Source organism: Brassica rapa, chromosome A07 (assembly GCF_000309985.2).
Source record: "Brassica rapa cultivar Chiifu-401-42 chromosome A07, CAAS_Brap_v3.01, whole genome shotgun sequence".
Classification (NCBI taxonomy): Eukaryota; Viridiplantae; Streptophyta; class Magnoliopsida; order Brassicales; family Brassicaceae; genus Brassica; species Brassica rapa.
Window position 1 is genome coordinate 17,504,500 of NC_024801.2, and position 18,873 is coordinate 17,523,372.

The 18,873-nt window shown below is 35.3% G+C and overlaps 5 protein-coding genes across 7 annotated transcripts; 4 read left to right on the top strand and 1 right to left on the bottom strand.

Moving 5' to 3' along the window:
• Positions 1-24: 24 nt before the first annotated feature.
• LOC103829942 (diaminopimelate epimerase, chloroplastic) lies at positions 25-2,393 on the top strand. The gene is made up of 9 exons (XM_009105625.2): positions 25-368; positions 449-616; positions 694-764; positions 854-911; positions 972-1,151; positions 1,240-1,324; positions 1,407-1,466; positions 1,546-1,619; positions 2,100-2,393. Exons 1-9 carry the CDS (start codon positions 81-83, stop codon positions 2,214-2,216), a joined length of 1,101 nt encoding a protein of 366 aa, XP_009103873.1. The 5' UTR covers positions 25-80; the 3' UTR covers positions 2,217-2,393.
• A 5,685-nt stretch (positions 2,394-8,078) lies between these two features.
• LOC103829944 (zinc finger protein ZAT18) lies at positions 8,079-9,552 on the top strand. The gene has a single exon (XM_009105628.3). It carries the CDS (start codon positions 8,941-8,943, stop codon positions 9,445-9,447), a length of 507 nt encoding a protein of 168 aa, XP_009103876.1. The 5' UTR covers positions 8,079-8,940; the 3' UTR covers positions 9,448-9,552.
• On the bottom strand, positions 9,492-12,006 carry LOC103829943 (ras-related protein RABE1a). 3 transcript variants are annotated; one of them, XM_033275082.1, is made up of 9 exons: positions 11,752-12,006; positions 11,571-11,660; positions 10,799-10,871; positions 10,629-10,729; positions 10,451-10,516; positions 10,229-10,326; positions 10,067-10,129; positions 9,891-9,983; positions 9,492-9,761 (listed from the first exon to the last, which is right to left on the bottom strand). In XM_033275082.1, the coding sequence occupies exons 2-9, from the start codon at positions 11,641-11,643 to the stop codon at positions 9,678-9,680; spliced, it is 651 nt and encodes a 216-aa protein (XP_033130973.1). In that variant the 5' UTR covers positions 11,644-11,660; positions 11,752-12,006; the 3' UTR covers positions 9,492-9,677. The 3 variants fall into 3 exon arrangements, with proteins under 3 accessions (XP_033130973.1, XP_009103875.1, XP_033130974.1); XM_009105627.3 differs by having other exon boundaries at positions 11,571-11,656; positions 11,749-12,001; XM_033275083.1 differs by lacking the exons at positions 11,571-11,660; positions 11,752-12,006 and adding an exon at positions 11,203-11,489 and having other exon boundaries at positions 10,799-11,011.
• Positions 12,007-13,095: 1,089 nt separating this feature from the next.
• On the top strand, positions 13,096-13,742 carry LOC103829945 (histone H2B.8). Its single transcript, XM_009105629.3, has one exon. The coding sequence runs from the start codon at positions 13,182-13,184 to the stop codon at positions 13,596-13,598; it is 417 nt and encodes a 138-aa protein (XP_009103877.2). The 5' UTR covers positions 13,096-13,181; the 3' UTR covers positions 13,599-13,742.
• Positions 13,743-16,974: 3,232 nt separating this feature from the next.
• Positions 16,975-18,840, top strand: LOC103829947 (nuclear exosome regulator NRDE2). The gene is made up of 4 exons (XM_009105631.3): positions 16,975-17,261; positions 17,380-17,475; positions 17,566-17,850; positions 18,299-18,840. The coding sequence occupies exons 3-4, from the start codon at positions 17,590-17,592 to the stop codon at positions 18,635-18,637; spliced, it is 600 nt and encodes a 199-aa protein (XP_009103879.1). The 5' UTR covers positions 16,975-17,261; positions 17,380-17,475; positions 17,566-17,589; the 3' UTR covers positions 18,638-18,840.
• The last annotated feature ends 33 nt before the right edge of the window (positions 18,841-18,873 follow it).

The following is an 18,873-nucleotide window of genomic DNA, read 5'->3' on the forward strand; positions in this document are numbered from 1 at the left end:
ACATCACGATGTTCTCTTCAAATACTCCCAATAAGGAGTAAGTTGCAACAGAGAGAGAGAGAAAAAAGTCAGAAGCAACAATGGAGATAGCCGCCGTTAACACCGTCTCCGTCGCGCCGCAAACGCGCCTACTCTCAAACACCTTCTCCAGGAAGCTAGGTTCCGTCTCTTCTCTTTCTCTCCGTTCCATCGAGAGAGAACATCGCGTTGGGAGCGCTAGGCTTCGCGTGTCTGCAGCCTCCTCCTCCTCCTCAATGGACGCCGTCACCGCCGAGAAAATAACGCCGGCGAGTTTTCTCGAGAACAGAGAGTCCAAAAAAGTTCTCCATTTCGTGAAGTATCACGGTCTCGGCAATGACTTCATTTTGGTAACTTTAGTTTCCGTCAATACACGGTTCCAATCCCAATGCACGGTTTCAAAAGATGAAGACTTTTCTTTTCTTGTCAGGTGGATAACAGAGACTCATCGGAACCTAAGATCACTCAAGAGCAGGCGGCGAAGCTCTGCGATCGGAACTTCGGTGTTGGTGCTGATGGAGTTATCTTTGCAATGCCGGGAGTCAATGGTGCTGATTACACAATGAGGATATTCAATTCAGATGGAAGTGAACCAGAGGTGGGCCTTTTTTGCGATAAGATATGTTTTTGAGTGAGTTCTTGAAAGTCAACGGCTTTTTGGTTTTGTTATTGTAGATGTGTGGTAATGGAGTTAGATGCTTTGCAAGGTTCATTGCTGAGCTTGAGAACTTGCAGGGGAAGCATAGGTATCTTTTTTATCTGTATCGCAGAAACATGTTCTGACCATTAGTCATACTTGCTTGCTATTAATCTCTCTGATGTCTTTTTTGGGTAGTTTTACAATGCATACCGGAGCTGGCCTGATTGTTCCTGAAATTCAAGATGATGGACAGGTAAAATCATTTGGATGATGGGCTCTTTATCTCGTTGTTTACTGGATTGTGATTGAACAGGTTAAGGTTGACATGGGGATACCGATTCTAAAAGCACAAGATGTGCCCACCAAGTTGCCTGGGACCAAAGGTGAAGCTGTTGTTCAGGCGGAACTAGTTGTTGATGGAGTCACCTGGAATGTGACTTGTGTTAGTATGGGCAATCCTCACTGTATCACGTTTGGTACAAAGGGTGGACCGGTGCGTTGGTTTGCGTTCCTAGACTCTTATTATTCTTCGACGTATGGAGTTTCTCACCGTTTGTAATTTTACTCTTGTGTCAAACCAGAATCTGAAGGTTGATGATTTAAACTTGCAAGAGATTGGTCCAAAGTTTGAGCATCATGAAATGTTTCCAGCTCGAACTAACACAGGTTTGTGGAGATTAATTCTCTATCGTATCTTGAGTTTATATCTCTTACGGTTGTCTTACAATTCTTTGCGTTTTATCTGCAGAGTTTGTGGAAGTTTTGTCACGTTCTCATTTGAAAATGCGTGTCTGGGAGCGCGGAGCAGGTCACCTAATCGTTCAAACTAACTTCTCTGTCAAATTATCAGCACTCTATGTTTCCTTAAAAGCTTAAACATACTGCAGGAGCAACTTTGGCATGTGGAACTGGAGCTTGCGCTCTGGTTGTTGCAGCAGTCCTTGAAGGTCGAGCCAACAGGGTAAGTTTCGAATTTGAGAACTAAAAGAACTGGATACCAGTTTCGTAATTTGATAATATGATCAGATTATACAATAGTATGCAGCTCCTAGTCTTCCATATAATATATACATGAAATGAAGCATGATAGTTTAGAGAAACCGACGTTGTGCTAGATAAACTGATTGGTTTTCCTTTTTGTATGCACATTTGAGTTTAAATAAGCTTCACAGTTCACACATGTGAATTGTGAAGTAGCGGGGAGGGAGTTTGTTTTCTTAATCATAGGTTTAGCCGAGGGGACAAGGGTTATACACCGTGTTGGGATCCTTTCCGGATCTTTTGGCAAGAGTTGATCTCTTGTGGGAGAAAGAACCTTGTATTCCTTTTGTTATATCTATCAGTAAAGAGTTATGCGTTCTTAATCTTTTTGGGATCACGAGCTGAGATTTGCTGCATGGGATATGTAACCTCGAGCTTTGTATTGGTCATGGTGAAACAGAAATGCACGGTGGATCTGCCGGGCGGACCACTGGAGATAGAGTGGAGGCAGGAGGACAACCATATCTACATGACGGGTCCTGCGGAAGCTGTCTTCTACGGATCAGCACTGCTCTAAGTGTTCACGGTCATTGACTTGTCTCTCACCCTTGTTAAGACTTAAGATTGTGTTTCATTGGAACTGATTCATGGATATTGTTTATGTACTTGTGTTGTTTTCGGGGTTTCAGAGTAAAATTCCAAACCTTCTGAGTATGTGCGTTTATGTTCATAGATTTAAAACACTGTTCTCTCACTCACTCTGCTTACCGGTAAGGTTAAACTTGTACATGTGCAGACTATTATCAAAAGTCATAAGCGATGCCACTGGATCGAGATCAAGTTTTAATGTTTATTAATTAAGTTATTACAAACTATAAAAATCTTGCATAGACGATTTCTATAATCAACAATTTTTACTAATTTTATGAAAATTCACGTCTAATTGTGCTACTTTATAACGTTTTTTTACTAAATTCATGCATCACAACACTTTTTGTACTATGGTGAAGATGTTTTGTAAGTTTTTTTTCATTGATTTACAAATTGGCGCACTCACTCATGATATGGAAACTTTTATTCAAACCACTGAAATAAAAACACTTCCACATCATTTATCTATGGGCAATTGTCAATAATAGCACCTTTTGAAGTTTATGTCACAAAAAGAGCACTAGAAGGAGAAAGTCACAAAAATGACATTCATTAAAGGGTAAAATGTCCCTAATATCCTTGGTTTAAATTAAATAAACAAACAAAAATAAATAAAAAAATAAAAAAAAAAATAAAAAAATAAAAAAAAATAAAAAAATAAAAAAAAATAAAAAAATTAAAAAAATTAAAAAAAAATTTATAGTTTCAGATTATATGTTTTCAGATTCGAAATTTTTATAATTTTTTTTAAAAAAAAATTTTGAATTTTTTTTTATTTTTTTTTTCAAATTTTCTTTTTATAGTTTAAAAATAATTTTTGAAACTGTTTTATAAATTTTTATTTTTTATTTTAGTATTTATTTTTTATAAAATTTTAAACCCTAATTCCAAAACCCCACCCCCTTAACTCTAAACCCTAAGGTTTGGATTAATTAACCCAAGGGTATAAGTGTATATTTACCTCTTTAATGAAACCTATTTTTGTGACTTTGAGCCTTGAGTGCTACTTTGGGAACAAAAACTTGGTTTGGTGCTATCCTAGTCTTTTTCTCTTTATCTATTGTATTGTATTTAAGTTATATTTTCATAAAATAGATCATATATAAAGTTAAAATTCAATATCTATGGCTTATTTGAAAAAAAAATATATTTTAAGGTAAATCAGTTATCTAAACAAAATTTAATGTTTTAAAAAATTGTTGCATCATTTAAAGCAGAGAAAGGTGTAGATAGGTCTCTCAATATCTGTATTTAGATCCAAAACAAATACGAGTCGCATCGTACTAAATCCAATTGAGACAAAATCACCGAATTTCTGACAACAAAATCTTGGATATATGTTTCGTGTAAACGTAAACTATCTACTTGAAAGCTTATTTATTACAGTGATGCTGATAGTGATACATAAAGAAAAAGAGGTCAGTAATACCAAATGCTAATGCGGAGAGCAAAAACAAATACCTATTAGAAGTTGGAATTAATCTGTGAGTGGATTATAACAAAACGTGAGCTATCTACAAATGTCTCGTTTGTCCAAATAAAAATCCAGTTGACTTTCAAATTTCAACTCTTAAGTCTAAAAGTCTTCCATCATCTTAATCCTGTTTAGCCGCTGCCAATGCCATGATTCCATCACTGATGACGATATTTACGCATGCATGCATGCAGTGTAGACTTCCAATACGTAATACATTATAGGGGTTTTTGCCAAAACTAACCCACAACTTGATTTTAATCCCAAACCTATACTCAAACTTGAATCAAATGCAAAACTAACCTAAAAGCCTAGTGAAATTACAGCTCAGCCCCTTGTGACCAAACAAAAAAACAGAAGCCATTTTTACGAATATAGCCCCAGTAAATCGTCTGAGTCGTCTGAGATGTTGGAAGTCGTCTGGACGACTGAAGTGTAAGTCGTCTGGTACCAGTTTACTTTAAAAATAATTTATAAATCTTGTAAAAAAATATTTTGATGCTTAAAAAATAAAAATCAAGTAATTATAAACAGTTTTAACTGATATAAATTAAGATATGATAAAATTGATTTGTTTTGAAGATAGATGAGTGGAAGTAGTGAATCATGAAATACTTTGGTTTAGGAGTTTGGCAAACATATGTTGTAGTATTGTATGTATTGTTAGGGTTAGATTTTGGAAAACTAAAATGTTTTTTTCAAAAATTAGTTTTCACTTATATGTGTTTATTTCTGTGTATAGTAAACACTTTTCAAGTTTGATTTGGTTTTATGAAGTGTTTAATTAGATAATTAAGTTTAGGGGTTATGTTTAGGGTGTGGACGACTTATATTTCAGTCGTCTGTTGAATAATTTACCCGGACGACGTATATTTCAGTCGTCCAGACGACTTACTTGTAAGTCGTCTGGAAAGTTTCAGTCGTCTGTTGAATAATTTACCCGGACGACGTATATTTCAGTCGTCCAGACGACTTACTTGTAAGTCGTCTGGAAAGTCTTCTATTTTAGTTTCCCGCTAAAAATATTTAATTTCCCGCTAAAAATATTAAACTCTTCTGGACGACTTACATGTAAGTCGTCTGTTTTAATTTCTTCACCAGACGACTGAAATGTAAGTCGTCCAGGAAGTCGTCTGAGTCAAAAATATTTAATCTAATTGGATTTTTTGTCTCCCTATATAAAGAAAAATTTACACATTCTCTCTCCTCCTCTCAAATGGCTGCAACAAAAATGTAATGTTCATCATTCTAAAACTCTCCAACCTCTCTCTAATCTCTTTGACTTGAAAACACCAAACTTTATATAAATTTTTCAGTTTTGTCTCATGTATTTCTTACTAATCTATCTCTTTTGCAGGTTTTTAATCAAGTGGTACTCATCTTCCACTAATTTAGAGGTAGATCTATTAATTTTAGATATGTATTTTTGTGTGTTCTATAAATGTAGATTTATCTAATCTTCCACTCATTTTCTCTATTTTTAAGTCATTTGAACGTTTTTGGATATGCAGGTTTTTCAGATCTGGATTTGATGTGCAGGTTTTTCAGATCTGGAAGACTTCTGGGACGACTTACCTGTTAGTCGTCTGGAAGTCGTCTGGAAGTCATCTGGACTTCTTGGAAGTCTTCTGACAAAGTCGTCTGGACTTCCACGAAGTCGTCTGGACTTCCAGGAAGTCGTCTGGACTTCCAGGAAGTCGTCTGGACTTCTAGGAAGTCGTCTGGACTTCTAGGAAGTTGTCTGGATTTTTCTGAGCGTTTTGGTAAGTTCTTATGTCTGATTTTTCTTCATTTGGTAACTTCTTGTTGTATAAAGTTCTTACTTTTTTCCCAAACTAAAACTCTCCAAACCCACTCTAATCTCTTTGACTTGAAAACACCAAACTTTATATGAATTTTTCAATTTTGTCTCATGTCTTTGTTACTAATCTATTTTTTTTTTGCAGGTTTTTAATTAGATGGTACTCATCTTCCACTAATTTAAAGGTAGATCAATTATTTTTTGATATGTATTTTTGTGTGTTCTGTAAAGGTAGATTTATCTAATCTTCCATTCATTTTTTCTGTTTTTAAGCCATTTGAACGTTTTTGAATATGCAGGTTTTTCAGATCTGGATTTAAAATGCAGGTTTTTCAGATCTGGAAGACTTCTGGGACGACTTACTTGTTAGTCGTCTGGAAGTCGTCTGGAAGTCGTCTGGAAGTCGTCTGGACTTTCTAAAAGTCGTCTGGACTTCCTGTAAAGTCGTCTGGAAGTCGTCTGAACTTCCTAAAAGTCTTCTGGCAAAGTCGTCTGAACTTCCTGGAAGTCGTCTGGACTTCTTAGAAGTCGTCTGGACTTCTTAAAAGTTGTCTGGTCTTGTCTACTCAAGTGGAATCCAAGCTTGTCTTTGTAGATGAATGATCTATAATAGTTTTGTTTGTGGTCTGTTTTGTGAATTGCATGTATACTCTTTTAGTTGTGAATTTTTTGTAAAATCAGTAATAATGTTTTCCAAGATGTATTAAATGTGCTAACAATGTGTTTACACATTTACAAATCAATGAAATAATAGACTTCAGTAGCCTTTTTCTTATCTTTGGATCTCTCATATGCAATAATAAACTCCAATGGCCTTTTTCTCATCATAATAAACAAGAATGTTGGTAAGAGATGGAAACAAACAATAGTAACTAGTCAAAGCATATCATATTTTTTATAAGTTTGCATTGAAAAACTTAGTCAAATTTAGTAAAACTAAGGAAGAGAACATATTTTGTAAATATGAGTTTTACATATCTTGAAGTTACTTATCACTCTTAAAAATACAAGTTATTCAAAAACTAATGTAGAAGACTTAAAAACTAGTGGAGAAGACGCGGACGACTTCAATCTAAGTTGTCTAGACGACTAAACTATATGTCGTCTGGTCAACGCAGAGGTTATTTTTGCAATTGACTTTGAAATCTGTTATTTTGGACGACTGAAAGTTAAGTCGTCTACTATTGTTTGGTTAAAAAAAAACTCCAAAAAAGCTAGACGACTTACATTTCAGTCGTCAGAGGTTAGTTTTGCATTTGACTGGATTATTTCAGAAGTTTGACTTTTTGGACGACTTACATTTCAGTCGTCTAGTGAAAATTAAAATAATAATATTTTTTTAAAAGTAGACGACTTAAAGTTAAGTCGTCATAGGTTAGTTTTGCAATTGAAAAAAAAAACTTCAAGATTTAATTATATACAGACGACTTATAATTCAGTCGTCCACGAGACGACTGAAATGTAAGTCGTCCAGGATTTACGAGGTTTGACCAGAATCTCGGAAAAAAGTCCTGGACGACTTACAATTAAGTCGTCTGGTGGACGACTGAATTATAAGTCGTCTGTGTATAATTAAATCTTGAAGTTTTTTTTTTCAATTGCAAAACTAACCTATGACGACTTAACTTTAAGTCGTCTACTTTTAAAAAATATTATTATTTTAATTTTTGCCAGACGACTGAAATGTAAGTCGTCTGGGGAAGTCAAACTTCTGAAATTATCCAGTCAAATGCAAAACTAACCTATGACGACTGAAATGTAAGTCGTCTAGGTTCTTTGGAATTTTTTTTGAAACCAAACAATAGTAGACGACTTAACTTTCAGTCGTCTCAGGTTACAGATTTCAAAGTCAATTGCAAAAATAACCTCTGCGTTGACCAGACGACTTCCAGGTAAGTCGTCTACAGCCAGACGACTGAAAGGTAAGTCGTCTACAGCCAGACGACTTCCCAAGTAAGTCGTCTGACGAACAGATCTGGAAAAAAACTCGATGTCATACCTTAAATTGGTGAGATAAGTTCCTTAGCATACATAAGGCTTCTCCAAGCCCACAGAATCACAAACGAAAGTCACCCACCCATAATCGTTAGCTTCTATGACTCTATGAACCATAAAAATTTTAGAATCAAAATCTTGGGTTTTTTTAGCTCATTGTTGAGAGAAAGTGAGAGATATGTTGTGTTTAGTTCACAAGAATGGAAAAAGAAGAAGGGTAAATCGATTTTGGGAGCATTAAGAGCTTCAAATTGGTTGTTCATGGTGGTTGTGGTATTGATGACAATGGCAATCTTGTAATTACTTGAAGATGATGAGGGTGAGAGAGTAAAAATGTCATTTTCGAAAAAAAAAGAAAAAAAAAAATTGATGGCATTTTCGTAAATTATTTGAACTTGTGGGGTGAATAGGGCAAAACCAATTTTCAAAAAAAAGGGAGGTTAGTTTTGTGTTTGACTTTAAGTTGTAGGTCAATTTTGCAAAAATCCCTACATTATACATATAATGTATAGTCTATAGATTCCGCGTTCAAAGAGTGTGTAGCCGAAGAGTATAGTTGTCTTTTTTCTTTTTTTTTGAACACCGCCGAAGAGTAGTTGTCAGATTTTGATTTTTGGAGAATGCAGTCATTTGACTTTTCGTTTTACTTTACAAAAGTAAATACCAACGTGCTCATTTAGGTGCAGAGTCAATAAAAAAAATAACGTGTTTGCTTACTAATTTGGAAGCCAACAACATAACAATGTGCAACTAACTAATGTATATGTGGAAACAGCTTTAGACCAGCTGTTTTATTTAGAGTTCATTTAATATTCTTACAGCAAAAGATCTGTAATTCAGTTGTGATAAAATGCGAGTTAATATTAATTACGTAAAGTAATTGATTCTTCATAAACATGATTCTTCATATCAAAATTACCGATTAGAAACAAGTAGATTTGGATGTAAGTAGAACTGCCAACATGATTCTTCATAAAAAAATTACCGATTATAAAACTATCTATAATTTGAATTTAAGATTAGTTGTTTATAAAAACAAAAAACAAAAAACAAAAGATTATTTGTTTATTATCTTTTGGACGCAATTTCTGATTAATAAATGAAATCAAAATGTGCCTAGTAGCGAATAGATTTAACATGTTGTCCTTAGTCAAACCAGTAATGCTGCTTAATTTATTTGAATAGGAGTTTAAACGACTTTTTGGGGTCCAATACGAAAGTTACAATCTCTGAAACGTTCTTTGTTTTGCTTATAAAAGACTTTCTAATCTTCGTTACTAAGATTCTCTTACAACTGTTAATAGGTAAACCAACCAAAACCTAAATCACTCGTTCTATCTTGGTTTTTCTCTTCTCAAGACATAATCAACCGAAAATAACATGAAGAGAGACCGGTCCGACTACGAAGAATCCATCACAGATTTAGACATAGTAAAAAGTCTCATGATGTTATCTCAGAGTTTCGTGGTCAAGCAAATCGAGGTACAGCAATCAACCCGAAGCAGAACCAATGATAACCAATTCGAGTGCAAAACCTGTAATCGAAAATTTGATTCGTTCCAAGCTCTAGGAGGTCACAGAGCCAGCCACAAGAAACCTAAGCTGAGTATTGACCAAGAACAAGTTAAGCATCGTTACAATGAGAATGCTGCGCATAAGTGTTCAATCTGCGGTCAAATGTTTGGGACAGGTCAAGCTTTAGGAGGTCACATGAGAAAGCACAGGGAGAGCATGAGAACCGAACAACCGGTTGTCTCGTCTACGGTTTATCCGGTTTTGAACCGATGTAATACCAGCAAGTGCTTGGATTTGAATCTAACTCCATTGGAGAATGATCTTGTATATGTGTTTGGGAAGAATTTGGCTGATTTTAAGTTTGTAAACTAGTTTTTATTTGTGCATATCACTTAGGATTTGTAATTTAGTTGTAATTTCTCTTGTCAAACATTACTTTCATTCTTTTATATGTCATCTATGTATACACAAATTCATCAAACAAATTATTATGATTCCAGCAATGAGTACTAAAGTCTGAACATAAGAGTTATAAAGAATATGTAGAAAACACCATAGCACATAGATCCTCTCCTTTACTGGCGCCGTGGACGCGTTTTTTACTAACCACAACATGCTGATTTCTGAGTAGCTTGAGATGTCCCTGCTGCACCTTGGTCTGATTGGTTGATTGTGATTGTATGTGGCTATAAAATGATATAAAAATCGATAATGTTAATACTCCAGGACTTATCATATGATTACTAAAGCTCTCGACTCATTACTCTATTGCTCCACTTAATGACGGTGAAAATAAATTTTAAAGCTCAACGAACCTCAGCTCTGGCATCGGTATCTGCAAGTCTTTGCTTGATGTCTTTACCAATTGAAAAGAAAACTTCCTCAACGTTTAAGTTAGTCTTGGCACTCTGCAAGATCAAACTCATCAAAGTAAGCTAAACTGAAACGAGTTGGGACATTTTCCTGTATGTGTTGACACGTAACAACGTACGGTCTCGAAAAACTTGATTCCGTATTCATCTGCAAGAGCTTGGCCTTTAGATGTTGGCACAGCCTGGGAAACAAAACAAATCAGTGTATCAGCCAAACACAATCATCATGTACAAATTAGTAGGAAGACACAAGGGAAGAGGTAAAAGAGAGAAAAAGAGACTCGTTTGCTTTCATCCATATCAGCCTTGTTCCCCACTAGAATCTTGTTGACATTGTCAGAGGCGTGCTGCTCAATGTTACGGATCCAGTTCCTGATATCTGGAAACAATGGATAGAAAAGAACAAATAAATTTTGATTATAAAATAATAAATGGTGAAGAGATGGAAGAGATTGTTAGTTGCACAAGGAATAAAATGAATCAATCAAATTGTAAGTAGTTACTGTTGAAAGATGATTCATCGGTGACATCATACACGAGCAAAATGCCCATGGCTCCACGGTAGTATGCTGCAATGAGAAGAAACCACATAGGTGAGATTCCCACCATAGTGAGGAAAGGAAAGAGAATGAATATATATATATATATATATATAAGAGTAAGAGGAATTAAAAGAGAAACCAGTGGTGATAGTCCGGAACCGCTCCTGTCCAGCAGTATCCCAGATTTGCAGCTTAATTCTCTTCCCATCCAGCTCAATAGTCCGTATCTTGAAATCAATTCTGCCAACAACAAAAACTCAAGCACAGACAACTACATAGAGAAGAGGAGTCATGTAACGAAGAGCATACCCAATAGTTGTGATGAAACTGGTGGTAAAGGAGCCATCTGAGAAACGCAAGAGGAGGCAACTCTTACCTACACCTGGTAACATTCACGAAATGTGTCCATAAAAGCAATAGAGGAAGATAAAGCACAAACCATTGGAATGATCCATGAACTGAACATAGTGAAACAGTCAAAGCAATCAACACAAGGAGTATTCGACAAATTTGGCTCAAGGAAAGGAGTATGCGTTACACTAACAAAGTTACTGACTATTCTAAGCAATTTGTCCCAAAAACATCCAATGAGAGTTCGTTACTGATAGAGTTTAGTATTGATTTCCTCACAAACTCTCAACAATACTCAATCCGAAACACACACAAATGATCTACTGAACGAAACGGAAACAAATTAAACTCTGAATCCGAAATTGTTGAGAAACTTCGGCTTAAAAATCTCCTCAATACTCTCGTCTCGATGACTCTTTCTCTAAAATTTCATCTCACATATTAACCTATCCACTGTTGCTATATACGTTTTGAGATTCTCAAGCAAAATAGAAAACTAGGTAGAGTCTCAATATCTCTTATCAGAAATCAAAGCCTAAGCTGATGAAATTCAAATCTACGAGATCACATTAGGCCTAATTTCTCAAATGGAAGATCGAAAAACTCAAATCACTGACTGACGTGTCGATCCTATCCTTCAAACAAGGACAAATCACGAGTATCGATCAACAGGATATGAAATCGATTTTGAATAAGATGCAGTATTACGATCGGGGATGAAGAAACGTACCGCTGTCTCCGATCAAGAGAAGTTTTATGAGGTAATCGTAATCAGCCCGACCTCTAGCAGGAGGAGCAGCCATCGCGAGCAGATAACTGGTAATGCAAAACAATCAATGTTACAAAGACACTTAAGCAAAAGAGTGAGAGAGAGAGAGAGAGCAATTCAAATCGCGAAGGAGAAGTACCAGATCTGATCGGAGAACTGAGATAGAGATTAACCGGACGGCCGTTGAATTTTCGAACGAAGAAGATTCTGAATATATATTTTTTTGGTTTTTTTTTAGAGGAGAGGGAATAGATCTGCACCGTTGGATAGAGATCTGTGTTGGTCTTGGGCCTTGAACAGCAGGCCTTGGGCCTACTCGTCCTTCACTAACTACCCAGTCCCCGTGTTCTGCTGTTGATTCTGTACAAGTCTTAGGATAGGATAGGATAGCCTCTTGCAGGGTCATGTATAGATGATGAGTTGAGTGAGAAATATAACAATGGCTCATATGTTTTTGGATGATTGTTTGCTGTTAGCTTGGTAATGACGGGCGCAAGCTCTGTTAGGTAACTGCCATTAATGCTTGACCAGATCATATGTAGTTGACTTATAAGGTCTTGAGTGCTATGTCCAAAAACCTTAATGCCAGTGTTGTATATAAATCTTCATATATATAAACAGCACATAATGAAAGTTGAAAGACAATAAACGTTAGACTTGCATGCGGTGTGATAAACTACTCTTGTGGTATTTATATATAATGCTAGGTTTTACTCTTGCTTTTTCATATGCTGTTCATAACGATTTTCTTACAAGTACCTGCTCGATTGTACTCTTGTTTCGTCTTTGGTTCCAACTGTACCATGATCATTTTGTGTTTACATATCGTAAATATATTTTAATCAGTCACCGTATTTACATGGTTCATGTGAATTGTCAGGGCCTAAATTCTTAGTAGCAGCGTGGCAGTGAGAGAGGTCACATTCCTCGGGAAGATTTCAGATTTGTGGACAACAAAACATAACGCGTTGGTGGACTTACTGGTTCTCTTCCGTCCTATTTAAACCAGTAAACGCATGGTTGAATCTGTTTTCTTTATAAAAAAATCACCCGACGTTGTTCTTAATCCAAATTTACAATACATATTGATGAAAAGCGCAAAGATTACAGGGTTATGATCATTGATCCCAAAAGCTTTGAACTCTTCTCTTGTCTGTTTATTATATATGTTGTTGGCTTCATAAATCACTCATTTTCCAGTACTTCAGATGTATTGAAAACCTCAGTTTCAGTATTAACAACAAGGTGAAAAAGGTGAACTATAAAAAAATGTTAATGACGCGAATAAGGGCCCGACCCTCTAATATAAAGGCCCATCAAAATAGTAGTTATCAAGATAGATCCCTGATCCATTATTTTAAAAAGGATAAGTGCATGTAAGAGATCTCATCCGTTGATTTAATCATCTAATGACGCCACGTCATCAATCCGCGTGAAGCAACATAGCCAATAAGTTCCACCACAAGTATCTATATAAATAAATCCTGCTCTTCCCTTCTCTTCCACAGACGCATCTTTGAACATTGTAACCCTCTCTCAAATCTCAGTTTCAATCTCTCTCCATAACCGATAATGGCTCCCAAGGCGGCAGAGAAGAAACCGGCAGAGAAGAAACCAGCCGAGAAATCCCCGGCGGAGAAGCGACCAAAGGCGGAGAAGAAGATCTCGAAGGAAGGCGGAAGCGAGAAGAAGAAGAAGAAATCGAAGAAGAGCATCGAGACATACAAGATCTACATCTTCAAGGTCCTCAAGCAGGTTCATCCCGACATCGGAATCTCCGGAAAAGCGATGGGGATCATGAACAGTTTCATCAACGACATCTTCGAGAAACTCGCCCAGGAATCTTCGAAGCTCGCTAGGTACAACAAGAAGCCGACGATCACGTCTAGGGAGATCCAGACGGCGGTTAGGCTTGTGTTGCCTGGAGAGCTAGCGAAGCACGCCGTTTCTGAAGGGACGAAGGCTGTTACCAAATTCACAAGCAATTAGGCTTCTTTTTTTTTTTTTTTTGTCTTGATTCTGGGTTTTCTAATATTGGTTGGGCCGTTCTTGTAAAAATCAATCTTCTTGAAATGATTTTCGATTGTTGAGATGTTTGGAATTTGAATAAACAGCTTTTCGAGTTACTTTTTAGTTTTAAGTTTTGTCTCATCGAACGAATTGATAAACTCTAAACTATTTAGTTCTCTCTTTCTTTCATCAAAGCTATTAAACGAAGAACTTTAGCAGTTAATATAGAGTTTAAATTTTTTAATACTGTTATACTACGGTTACGGGATCATATCTCAAGATTTGCTTCTCCATCTGGAGTTGCTTATCATAAAACACTGTAGCGGAAGATACATAAAATGCAAAGGAGATACATAATGGCAGCATAACAATGGCTTTCTCTGTTCTGATAAGGGCTTTGATTCTTCAAGCTCTGTCCAACCTATACAAGGGGTTACTTGCTCTCTTAGCCACTAGTTGCTTACATTCTTAGGTGTTTTTTTACTTACCCCCAACTTTGAATGTCGTAGTTACGTTTTTGGTTTAGATCTCATATTTCAGAAATGAGAAAGAAAGGTAGTCTTCCAGTTTTGGATATATATCTATTCTCAATGGTTTGAAAGTAAATTGTAGTGAAGTTAACAAACAGATGAGTGTGGTTGGTCTGTTTCCAGCCATTAAAGAGGCAGTCGAAAGAAGCACGGCAAGTCACTCGAGAAGCTGAGGGTGTGCATGATAATTCACCCTCGATTAGGAGAATGAGCCATTACGAATTGAAGGAGAATAGAAAGAGAGGACAAAAGGGAAGGGGCACTTTTTGGGATTGACGAAAGCTTCTTTGAAACTAATCAGGTAAGCCCCGTGCTTTTCTAATCTAACCGTGTTATTAATTTAGTGACCATGTTGATCACTCATGTTGGTGGTAAACAAACACATGTCAATGCTAAGAGCATGCTTAATACTTCCTTTTCTAAAAGATGTATGTTCTGGAAAAAAAAATTGTTTCAAAAAGATACATTTTTTACTTTTTCAATGTATGATTTTATGAAAAATTGTAAGTTACAAAAAAATTAATGGTATTTATTGAATTTCTATTGGTTTAAAGTTATGAAAAATTGTTATTCACAAAAAACAATGCATATTTAATGAGTTTTCTTAATATATGTGAAAAGTCTAGAATATGCATCTTTTAAAATCAGAGGGAGTATGTCTTTTATATTGCTTTTAAATTAACAAACATGTTTAATATGTCTTTTATATTTCTTAGCATGTTTAAAACTAACAAACATATGTCTTAGCATAATATAAAAAACGTTTCTTAACTTTTAATGTTAGAAAACTAATAAACGTCTTTTATATTTCTTATTTAAAAAAATATTTCTTAGTTTTTAACCAATATAAAAATAGATTAAAACATAAAATCAATAAATTTTATATCGAAATTATAATATTTTGAAATAAAAAATTTATTTTTACAACGATAATTAAACTAAAACAAAAAGAGTATTGTTGATCATTGATGTTGGTGTTAAACAAACACACACTATCATATCATCTCTAATGGAACACTATTATTTCATCTATATTTTACACTAAAATAGAGTAATTCTATTATGAAGTTGGATTTGTTGGTTCACTGTATAATAAAATTACATTGGTTGTTCAAAAAAAAAATTACATTGCAATATAGTGAAATATCTATATATATATATAAAGGAGTGTTTTATCTCACCTTAGCCCTCCACCTCATCACATTACATAGGGCATTTTGTGACACTTGTCACTTTCTGATTAAGAAATTAATATCATCTATTTATTTTGTGGACTAACAAATCTGTTTTATTTATCTAGGCTTTCTGATTTTATTTGACCCATTAGCTCAATAAACAAGTTTCTTTATGGTCACAATGTAATGATTTAGGCCGTCGTAACATGTTTATTTGTTGTACTTCTTTACTGGGCTTATCACACTAACGTAGCGTCGTAGCCAGTTAATATGAACTCTCAGTTTTTTTCTAACTGCAGTTGGCAAAGAAAACATGCACTAATCACTGCGTCTTACTCTTCCGACAGATTCTTTGAAGCGGGAAACAAACATAGGAGGTTAGCAGCCACATTACTACCCAGTCTACTTTCATTGTAACTAAAAGTTTACGCACAAAACAAAATAAACTGATTTGTTCCTGTTCAACCTGCAACATCCATTGTTGCACCCAGTCAACAAATAAGAGGCCACTCCTTAAACCATTTAAACTTCATTACAAATCCATTCATAATATTTATTTTTCAAGTTTCATCAAACCAAGATCAACTAAAAAACAAAAGAGTGAATTTAACATGTTTTCTCTTTTAATTGCTAAATTCATGTTAACTAAAATTAACAAGATATTGATGAAAAACCATAACCAAAAAATAGAAAAAAACAATAGGATGAGAATAAAATATAAAAATAAAACAAAATAAAACTGATTCTTAAAAAGGTTATCTCATTAATTCCAAAAGGCCTTGAACATAAATCTAATATTGATATTAAAATAAAAATTGTTTAATGGCATTGTCCAAACGGAAGACACAATACAAAATAATATGAAAAATGCATAAGAACAATAATAACAATATATGACTTAAAATAAAATCTGTAGATGTAAAAATCTACACCGCCAAAAGAAAAACATATCATACTCCAGTAAAACAATCTTAACAATCATATAAAAATAGTAATAACGGAAATAATGATTCACACCTAATATATTATGAAATGATTTGAAATAAAAACAAAAGTTAAACAAAATACGATTTGCAAAATACCAAAAACGCACACCTTAGACGATTTAGCTATTCTCATAAAATAGTTAATTCAGGTCCGATCAATGTTGGATCATGAAAAATCAGTTATTGGATTCAAAATAAAAACAAAATAATTATTAATCAGTATATCTAAAATGAAACCCTTAATAGATTGCCACATCCATGACATTGACAAAACATGTGACGATTGTTATTAAGAGGATAAAATAATTATTATTTTCATTCAAACAAGATAATCACAAAACAAACACATTTATTCTATTTTTATTGAATCGATCAGAAAACCACTTACAATATTTCTCTTAAACTTTAACTTCAAGACAAAATAATATATTACTATCATTAACCACTAACAAATAGATATAAAAACAATATTGAACTCATTAGAACATAAAACAAAATACCACTAGTATTAAGTAAACTTAACTAAAGAGGAAAAAATAGTGTTATATGGGAGATGGCTCGTATCATGCAATAGACTATTTTAGGCTAATAATAATGACATGCCAAGCCCATGAAGTGTACACGTGTATAATTATGATTCGTCGCTAAAAAGGCGACCACGTCTTTCGCCTTGGATATTTGTCTGTTGACCTTTCTTTCGCTATAAAAATGTCGTTCCATCCTCATCCTGTCTCGTCTTCTCAGATTAGCTCTTTCTTTGGGATCTGATTGTGATTTCGATGATCCGAATGATTGATTGTACCCACTGATCAGCTCAAACATCTCTGCAATTCTTACGAGTAGATTTGGCCATTTTCTTTTACCGGGTAGCTCTTCGGTTATAAGGGTTTCGAAGAGCCTAAATAGAAAGATATAATGCGGCTGAGCTCCGATCTACTCCTCCTCTCTTTGGTTCCTTCGTTGACTTTTTATCATTCTTCTAATCGTTTGAAACCTCTCGAAAAGAGTGATTGGCGTGGTAATCTTAGTTGATCTTTCCCTCCCTTCTCGTTTTTTTTCTTTCTCGTAGATCCCTTTGTTCCATCTCCACCTTGGTCTGGTTCTAAAAGCTAATTGAAGAAGAGAGCTTGTGATCTCTCCTTGTTAGGCAGTGATCGTTCCTTAGGTATTTATTTATGTATATGAATTTTTCTTGGATACAGAGTGCTGTTGATTAAGTTAATCACTGATGTTACTTTGATATCGTTGGTCGCAGTTACTGTTATTGCTATAATTGGATATGAGCTTGGATCACAAAGATGCAGAGTCGCACCTTACGAGCACTTCTGCTTCTAGTTCCAATAAATGTTGTAATAATGGCTCGAGTCATTTCTCTGGTACTGGATCTGACGATGCTCAAGAGTCTGATGGGGATGATAGTGGTGGTTATATACACCAATATGTGAATGAAGACTCCAAATACATCATCAAACCGATTCTCAAGTCTTCGGTTGATGATGGTGAAGGTGAAGACAAGAAGAACCTTGCCACCGCTGAGAGTGTGAGTTAATTTTTACATCCGTTGGTTCTGTTTTATTGGCCAACCCTTTAGGCTTTAGTGTTTAATGCAGAATAGTTAGACTAATAATCAAGCCTGCACGAAGCAAATGCATACCAGTTGATTGGAGAATTCTACAATAACGGACTTTATGATTTGAACAATCCTATAGAGTACCATTATTTTTAGGCTTGTGATCATCACTTTCCACATATCTTAGTCGTAGATGCCTAAAAGAACTCGTCACTGCCGACTTAATTATCTGGAAAATTCAGTATTTCAGACACGGAAAAGAGAAAAAAGTACCATTTCTTGGATTTTGGCTGTGTAATATATCTATCAGTAGTTGGATAAAATCAATTTACGTATACAGTAGTGTAATGATTTTATCTGGGTTTCCCTGTACATGTTGGCTGCTTCTGACTTGTGTTTCTTATACTCCCAAGAACAGATGACCGCTGTTACCGTCATCCCAGCCATAAAAGGCAGCCGAGAGAAGTATGGCAAGCCCCTGGAGAAGCTGAGTGTGTCATGGGCTGAAGATGTGTATGATCCTCCACCCTCCCTTGTATCTCACACGAGGAGCAAGAAACAGCAACCGCAGAAATCAAAGAGCAGAGATAGCTTGAAGAAGAATGGAAAGAAGGGGCAAAAGGGGAGCAGCAATTCTTCATCTTCATCATCCCGTGGCAGCAAAGACAAGAAATCTTCTTCTTCTCGCAGCAAACACAGTCGTGATAATAAGTTCGGATGGGCCACACAAACGTCTATTGTAGCCGCATCTTCTTGAATTGTCTGTGGCATGAATGACGCACGTGCGTCTTCCTTACTGCTTTGTCTCCTCTCTCTCTCTCTTGTTTATATATAAATAAAAAGCTATGGTCTGAAAACTTCTTGAATTGTTTCTCTTGTTACAAGAGTTACCACTAGTTTTGTGAACCTTGTGATGTTGTCGGATTTCAAGTTTAAAAATTATCGTAATCATTTTGATAAGTGACTGTATAGTTTGAGAAAAGCTTGAATCTG

What these genes read in the sequence shown, in the direction of transcription:
- LOC103829945 (XM_009105629.3), top strand. Translation starts at nt 13,182, where the DNA reads ATGGCTCCCAAGGCGGCAGAGAAGAAACCGGCAGAGAAGAAACCAGCC.
- LOC103829944 (XM_009105628.3), top strand. Translation starts at nt 8,941, where the DNA reads ATGAAGAGAGACCGGTCCGACTACGAAGAATCCATCACAGATTTAGAC.
- LOC103829943 (XM_033275082.1), bottom strand. Translation starts at nt 11,643, where the DNA reads ATGGCTGCTCCTCCTGCTAGAGGTCGGGCTGATTACGATTACCTCATA. An exon ending in AGTTTCATCACAACTATTGG is followed by an intron (nt 10,730 to 10,798) that starts GTATGCTCTTCG and finishes TGTTGTTGGCAG; the next exon opens with AATTGATTTCAAGATACGGA. An exon ending in ATATGGATGAAAGCAAACGA is followed by an intron (nt 10,130 to 10,228) that starts GTCTCTTTTTCT and finishes TTTGTTTCCCAG; the next exon opens with GCTGTGCCAACATCTAAAGG.
- LOC103829942 (XM_009105625.2), top strand. Translation starts at nt 81, where the DNA reads ATGGAGATAGCCGCCGTTAACACCGTCTCCGTCGCGCCGCAAACGCGC. An exon ending in AAATTCAAGATGATGGACAG is followed by an intron (nt 912 to 971) that starts GTAAAATCATTT and finishes GTGATTGAACAG; the next exon opens with GTTAAGGTTGACATGGGGAT. An exon ending in TGTCTGGGAGCGCGGAGCAG is followed by an intron (nt 1,467 to 1,545) that starts GTCACCTAATCG and finishes AACATACTGCAG; the next exon opens with GAGCAACTTTGGCATGTGGA.
- LOC103829947 (XM_009105631.3), top strand. Translation starts at nt 17,590, where the DNA reads ATGAGCTTGGATCACAAAGATGCAGAGTCGCACCTTACGAGCACTTCT. An exon ending in ACCTTGCCACCGCTGAGAGT is followed by an intron (nt 17,851 to 18,298) that starts GTGAGTTAATTT and finishes TCCCAAGAACAG; the next exon opens with ATGACCGCTGTTACCGTCAT.